This window comes from Schistocerca serialis, chromosome 7 (genome assembly GCF_023864345.2).
Source record: "Schistocerca serialis cubense isolate TAMUIC-IGC-003099 chromosome 7, iqSchSeri2.2, whole genome shotgun sequence".
Taxonomy (NCBI): Eukaryota; Metazoa; Arthropoda; class Insecta; order Orthoptera; family Acrididae; genus Schistocerca; species Schistocerca serialis.
Genome location: NC_064644.1, coordinates 517075573 through 517083421, shown reverse-complemented (window position 1 = coordinate 517083421; position 7849 = coordinate 517075573). Strand labels below are relative to the sequence as shown.

General features: G+C 43.6%; 1 protein-coding gene across 1 annotated transcript; it reads right to left on the bottom strand.

Moving 5' to 3' along the window:
* Positions 1 to 323: 323 nt before the first annotated feature.
* LOC126413191 (myogenesis-regulating glycosidase-like) lies at positions 324 to 6566 on the bottom strand. Its single transcript, XM_050083087.1, has 4 exons — positions 6342 to 6566; positions 2657 to 3082; positions 1256 to 1412; positions 324 to 595 (listed from the first exon to the last, which is right to left on the bottom strand). Exons 1-4 carry the CDS (start codon positions 6564 to 6566, stop codon positions 324 to 326), a joined length of 1080 nt encoding a protein of 359 aa, XP_049939044.1.
* Between the last annotated feature and the right edge of the window lie 1283 nt (positions 6567 to 7849).

The following is a 7849-nucleotide window of genomic DNA, read 5'->3' as shown; positions in this document are numbered from 1 at the left end:
GACAAGTTGTACAGCCATGCAGATACGTATAGTTAAATAACTGAATACCTCCAGTCAGTTTCCTGAAAAATAGGTTATCTGCAGTCATATGTTTTAGGGAATAGCAGGGAAGAAAATTAGCTTTTGATGTTCTTGAAAACATACCCATATGGTGGACTTATGGCAGGCAATACTGACGATGCTGAATACCAAGAGGTTGAAAGCATACTATTTCTGAGTGTGTTTTTATCTGAGAGTAAGTCATCTAAATGAGGAAAACACAAGATTTTCATTATGCGTTTATTTAATTGCAGCCAGTACAACTAAGTTGAAGGATTTTAGTATTACACCGATGTACATATGGGTCGATTACAATGTACAATAACAGAAAGACGTGACACATGCAGCCACTGAAGACCATGAGGAGCTGATCCTGGTGAAGTAGGGCAGAGTGTTGAGAGGAGCAAGGTATTTGCGGAGCCAAGTGGGGCCCTGTATGGTGGGGTGCTCTGGGTCGGCCTCGTCCCTCCAGGTGCCCCTGGCAGGTAGATGTCGCGCCGCACCGATTTTTGGGTGATCACCGGCGCCGCCAACACGTCCTCGCCCAGCAGGTACTCTGCACACGAAGGAAACCAAGTGTCGCATGGTAGTGGTTTAACGGTACTTACGCTCAATTATGGAGTAAATTTGCAGGGTATGCAGATGTATTAAAACAATAGTCTATACACCAATAACGACCAATGCCACGTAGGAGGGATGCCGCTTATGTAATCATAATTCTTCAACAGTTGTAATTAATTCAGGTATTAATGAATCCCTTAATGCAATTTTAATTTTCATACAAATATATCAGTAATGTGTATGACAAGAACGGATGATTTTCTCAGTGGCTTACACAGAGACCTTCTGTTCTACAGATGCCTCGCCGTATCAGCCTAAAATAAAACAGGGTGCATTTTGTGTGAAATCAACGGAAATTAAGGTGTGCATAAGACTCAAATAAATTTCCAGAGATATTTGATTAGTCTGTACCATTGTCCCTAAGCCGTAGCCTTTCCTGTTATTTCACACTGATTCTGCTACACAGTGGAGCCTAAAAAATGTGTTAAAAGGACAGTGCACTGAGTATATCGCTAGCACTGCATGGAAAATACTTCGTGTATTTTGCTAGCCAAAAATTGCGCCGAGAGTAACAGAAGCAGGGTGCTAGCACTGTTTGAAGAAATATGGAAGTATTCGCAAACTAGAGTGCACGCAGAGGGCCTGTACGTCATACCTGAGTCGATGGTCTGTGCAGTGGAGTCGGTGGGGTCGAGCCACCAGATGGGCAGGTTGACCGGCGTGCCGTCCTCCACCGCCTTCTGCATCAGCTCCAGGATTCGCGGCGCGTACTGTGTGTGCAGATCGGTGAGGTTGCGGCAGATCTCCAGCGTCTGTAACGGGGACGGGAAGTCACATCTTGCAGAGTGATGAACTATGGTGAAAGAAACTGTTCCAATAAATTGAGGAAACGGCAGCGAGGATGAGAAGATATTATTGGTGAATAGGGAGAGGTAGGGGGAGGAAGGAAAGGAAAGAAAGGATGTGTATTCATATATTCCAAACTAACGAGGTTCTTTTGTCTAACGTACGACTTCTGTTCTAGTAGATTGATTATAGTGGCGAAGCAGTATTTAATTCTGGAAACAGCTTGAACCATATTGTTCACCTTGGAATGTTGATGGCCACAAAGGTCTTCCTGGAGCAGATTACTTCACTAGGAGGAGTGTTTGCAAAGAATATTTACCTGTGTTCCAACAAGTTCTCCTAACTACATCATAAACTGTCAGTTATTGTTCAGATAACAACTAAGTTTTTGGCCCGATCAGATGTATAAATGCATAATTTACAACATACACACAAACAAGCAGACACTCATAAAATGCAAAGAAAATTTTAGTAAATGTTCAGGTTAGTAATAAAATTTCCCTGGTACAAATGACAAGCTGATTAGACTGCGTAAGGAAACGTAGCCGATAAATTATTGGCGTTAGTCTCTTTGATTTTGAAGAACTTTCTAGTTATTGATTCTAATTTTATGGCGAACGACAACGTGGTCAGTAATACAAGAAGTGTTTTGAAGAGAGAGCGCGCATCTCAGAAAAATGTGATATTGTGTTGGGAACGGTGGGCTTCTGACTTAGTGGCACCTGCGATACCTAATGTGAACTATCTGGGCCTGTGCCCTTCGCCCATCACATTGTTTCTCGTGGTACGGCTGCAGATGACCCTTCCCTACTACTTAAAACCGTGAAACACGTTTGAGAGATGAAACTGGTCTGTAATGAGCAATTTATCTCTCTTTTGCAGTTACAAGTTAGTTTTGCAAATCTTACATATCGTAGTATCACTCGACTACATGTGGTGCTATTACAGTGAGAAACTTCATTTTTTCTTTATAACGGTGTGTACCATACTATGCTTTCTATGAAATTTTACGACTCATACATAGGTCTGTTGTGACCACAGCAATGTCACAATCTACTGCATCTTAAAGTTCCTCTTTAAAGGTATTTTATTTCACTTATTTACCTACATAAATTATTCATACACTTGCTTGAGAACATCTCTATCTCAGCAAGTAAAGTGAATCGCCCCCCTTTCAGTGAAATGGACCCCTTATTCGAATTGTACGCACCTCGTTGTCAAAGTCCCACGGCGTGAAGGAGTACTTTACGACCGGCATGAAGACACTGGCCTGCAGCCAGCGCACGTACAGCTCGGACCACGTCTTGCTGTTGCCGCCGCCCACCATCTCCCCGACAATGAAAGGGTAGCCGACCAAGTTGAGCTGTAGCAGCTTGGGTATTAACGTCTTGAGACCGTGCTGGCCGCTCCGGTCGCTCTTCAGTTTGTCCATTACGAAGTAGTTGGGCAGCTGCTGTTTCTCCACGCTGGTCTCCATCTGCACCATGGGCCCGAACTGCGAGATCACCTTTGCATACGCGTCGCTGAAGGCCACTGGGTTTCGCTCTATGGGCTCTATGGTGGACGGCTTCGGCAAGAAACTTACCTCGCCATAGTCAAAATCGAACGAGTCGATCCCTGACTCGTTGCGGAGTGCCTGGAAACGTTACAGAAAAATATAATGCTCAAGTAATATAGAAGATTCATTGGACATATAAGCTATCGTACGTTATAGTCGGTAGTCTATGTCTCTTAACGAAATTTATTATCATTGCTCGTTATACTATAGAGATAGCAACAACATGTGCAATCTAAATTAATTTACATTATTAATTGTATTGTACTTAGGATATCAAAGTAACACACACACGGTTCATATTTTCTTACAACACTTCCATAGTGTTCAAATTCATATTAAAATTACTCTAATCCTCGACATTTCTCCAGTACTCATGCACAATACTTCAGCATACAAGTAAATACATGTCAATACATATGTGGACATACCTAACATACCGGTCTTAATTATGATAAGAGTATTGTAACTGTATTACAAACGATACGTTCCCAAACTATGTATGAAACTTGTACATAATTAGAGAGAGTCAGATTATTTTATGTTACCTCTTTTAGTAGCTTTCTGATATCTTCGTACGTTTGATTCATGCTACTGCAGAAGAAGAATGTTTGAAGGAAACTAGATAACATGGTCTTCTTCTGAAATACAAACGTAAGTGCCTCATGAGGCCAGAGATCGTGCAAACTACAGGTTACCACTACATATCTGAAGGTATCTTTTAATAGAACCACTTGTTGCAGATTTTGGATAGAAGGAACTTGTTTGATGGTGAATGGAACCAGATAAGACTGTGCTATCTATATGAGAGTTGATACTACGAGTAGAGGGACTGATAAATAGCGTGAGATAACTGCTAACATCGAGTCTGACCTCTTTTCACCCGGTGTAGCACGGCGACTGTATGCAGCGACTGTACGGGGCATGAACCCAATAGACCATTGGACGTCCCTTGCAAATATAATGAGCCATCTTGCCTCTATAGCCATCCACAACTGCGAAAATGAGGCTGGTTCAGCATTTTGTGTACGATAAGACCTGTCGATTATGTCTCATAAATGTTCAATGGCATTCATGTAGGCCAAACTGGATGACCAAATCATTCCCACGAATTTTCCAAAGGATTGTTGAAACGAATCGCTGAAAACTGCATGCGATGCCGTGCTATTAGCAAAGGCACTCGCATCGGTTGTCTGCCGACATAGCCCATTAAAGCCAAATTTCGCAACACTGTCCTAATGGATGTTTTCGTAGTACGTGCCGGATTGTTTTCTGCTGTTATTTTGGACAGTGTTGCTTGTCTATTAGCACCAACAACTCTATCTCAACTCCACAACTCTCTGTTGCTAAAGGTGGGTCGACGGCCCCTACGTTGTCCGTGGTGAGAAGCAAAAAAAAAAAAAAAAATGGTTCAAATGGCTCTGAGCACTATGGGACTCAACTGCTGAGGTTATTAGTCCCCTAGAACTTAGAACTAGTTAAACCTAACTAACCTAAGGACATCACAAACATCCATGCCCGAGGCAGGATTCGAACCTGCGACCGTAGCGGTCTTGCGGTTCCAGACTGCAGCGCCTTTAACCGCACGGCCACTTCGGCCGGCTGAGAAGCAAACCTGATATTTGGCACTATCGGCACATTGTGTGCAATAGTCATTTTGGAATGTTGAATTTCCTAATGTAATTTCCCATTCATCTGGCTTCGAGTACCATTCTGCGTTCAATATCCGTTAATCCACGTCCTTCGGCCATAATCACGGTGGAAACGTTTTGACATGAATCACCTGAGTACGAATGACGGCTCCGCAAACGCATCGACCTTCTATACCCTTTCTGCGAGATACTGATGCCCTCTGTACATGTGCATTTCGGTTTCCCATGATTTATGTCCTGTTGTATCTATCAATGTTCCAACCTGATAGTTTCTCGGTTGTAACTATAGAAAAATTATACAAAACAGCGTTGAACTGAGCAAAAATCAAAATAAGTGAAAGGGACCACTGGTAGAAATCTGTACACTAGGGAATCCGTTCTTTCATAACTTTCAGTAGATACACATAATAAAGACTTTAGTCACCAATAATGTATTCTCCTTCATTATTTAGAACTCTCTGCCAACGCTGGGGAATCTTTTCGATTACGGGACTGTAGAAATAACTTTGTTTTGATGCGAAAAATTTGTCGAGCGAAATTCGGAGCGCAATTTCATCTGGAAAGAGAGTTCCTTGAAGGTTGTTCGATAGAGAGCGGAAAAGGTGAAAATCTGAGGGAGCAAGATCAGATCGATAAGGTGAGTTCGGGATTTCTTCTCAACTCCCATAGAGTGCTTTTTGTCAGTCTAGCAGAATACGGGCTCTCATTATCGTGGAATAGCATCACTTCACGCGGTGTTCCTGGTTATTGTTCTTGGACTCCTTCTGCAAGACGTCTCCGCTGCTGACAATAAATGTCGGAAGTGATTGTCTCATCTTGGGAAACAATTCGTAGTACATCACTAGATGCATATTAGTGTCTTTGATGGATGCACGCAGGCTTTTGCACGGGAAGTTGCTGCTTTGTTTTCGCTCAACCGTTCCTCACCTCTCCTCATGCTAGCAGCAAGGCACCAGAAACGATACAGGATAGGAATGATCGGTGTTGTTCACGAGTCAACTGACGACTAGCATGCAGAAGTGCACGAATGGCCACACTCTGATTTTTGTTATCTTGTCTTAGGCCGTGCGATATCTATACACCCAGTTTTTGAACCCAACCCATTGCATACAAATGTAACACAATGGTGCAATTATTACAGTTGACCTCAACTGCGAGTTCTCGAGTACGCTGACTTTTGTCATTGTGCGTTCAAAAACCTAAGATCACCTTGAAAGTGGAGTGTCACCACCGTCAAAACGATCCTCCTGACAACGAGTAAACCATTTTACTGCCGTGCTCTGTCCTGCAGTATTACCCTGACACGCGGTGCAAACTTTGTCTGGCTGCTTCGGCAGATGTCACCCCTCTACTGAACTCAAACAGAAGAATATGTCGTAAATATTCCAATTTCTCCACATGACACGTAACCTTCTGGCGTTCACAGATCCACTCACAAAATAGGGTAGTTACTAGTAGTTACTACTGGTGTACGAATGACGTAAGTTTGCGTTTGTACTCACCCACAGTCGACTGGTCCACCAAGCCACTGCTTCAGGATTGGTGAAGTCGACAACACCGGTGACTCCATGGTAACATCGCGTGAATGTGCTGCCGTTTACGTTGGACACAAACTATCCCTTCTCCATGGCTTCCGAATAGTACGGCTCGCAGCCTCGGTTCACAAATGGGTGAATCCACAGCGTTACTCGGAAGCCCAACGAGCGTAGTTCATCTGTGAGAGCCCGTATGTCCCGGAAGAGGTTTGTGTCGAACGTGAGGCTGCCGTAGCAGGTCTCCCAAATGACGTCTATTTCGATGTGGCTGTTCTTAAATCCATTGGCGATTATCTCGTTGGCCAGGTCCCTCACTAAAGAGTCGTTGACGCCGATGTCGTAGCGCGCCAGAGTGACCCATACCGGGTGTGTGACCATGCGCTCGTCTGGGACTCCCGTCGGCTACCCCAGGTAGTTCTGGACCGCGTATTCGTGGGCCTCCCTAGCGTTTCCGAATGAGAAGAAATCCCACTGCAAGAGGTTGTCTGGTCGGTCTTCTGGGTAGGGACTCTGGTTCTTGGCCGTGAAACATAATGCATCCGGTGACTGATCTGTGTTTTGGTCAATAAAAAGGGGAACGTTGGAATGGACGCGTACGAATCTTCCGTCGGAAAACAGCCAGTAGCGTGTAGCGATGCCTGCATAGTGCGTCTGGTTGGTGACGAACGCGTAGTTCTCATACTTTCTCTGCTCAGTCAGAAAAACCTGTTTGGTAGACTCGGTACCGCCGTAAATGTGGCTGGTGAGGTGGTTCTGGCAGCTTTTGAGAACCGTCTTGGGTGTGTTCACCCACTGATATACACCGAGGCAACGGCCAGCTCTATCTTGGCGCTGGATGGTGATATTGCTGTTACCAAAGTCAAAAGTTTCTCCATTAAAATATCTGACATGGCGTGGCGTGGAAGAGCGACTCGTGCTGCCTACTGGGATGTACGCCAGTTGGATTTCAAGGCCACCTGCAACATACATATGACCAGAACCATATGGATGTCATCAGTGGAGGTGCATAATGACGGTAATGAAAACAAATACAATAAAACGCGTCTATACAATACAAAAATAACGGAACATGGTAAAAGAAAATCCTTATCAAAAGTGGTGTGTATCTTATTGACCAGTCATTTGATTACGACGACAATTGACAGTACTTTCACAGTCTTCATGTCACTGATGTATGAAAAGAAAAATTATAGGTATTATAAACTGGATGCACCTCGTATGGTGGGAGTTGAAACTTTCTCTGTGAGAGCCGACTAAAAGAGCCAGATGGCTTTGATCAAAATTCCTTGCGATAAATATTGTAGTGGACGTCACTGAGACACATTCTTGGTGCAATGAAGAGATATAACTCTGTAGCGGGACTTTGAATTTCGCTGCGCTACACTCGTTCTCTCAGATATAAATTATACCGTCGCAGCGATATGAGCGCTCGACGGCAGAGAAAATATATAAAAAAATGAAGGTAGAAAAAAATTGTAACTCCTTTTGTTTTTCTATCCGTCTTTTGTCTCGCTTGAGAGCGGAAGCTTAACTTAACTTACTAGCTAGTCTTGGTCGGATGAAGACGAAAAAACTTATTGATGTACAGACGTATTGTGGAAGTTTGTATGAAATTCGGAGGATGGAAGCAGCAACGTAAAATACATTGAATTTAATATCAA

Excerpts from the sequence above, each read along its gene's own strand:
- LOC126413191 (XM_050083087.1), bottom strand. The coding sequence starts at position 6,566 with ATGGTCACACACCCGGTATGGGTCACTCTGGCGCGCTACGACATCGGC. Across the intron at positions 3,083-6,341 it reads TACGCTCGTTGGGCTTCCGA|GCACTCCGCAACGAGTCAGG; the intron begins GTAACGCTGTGG and ends TAACGTTTCCAG. Across the intron at positions 1,413-2,656 it reads CGTGGGACTTTGACAACGAG|ACGCTGGAGATCTGCCGCAA; the intron begins GTGCGTACAATT and ends TCCCCGTTACAG.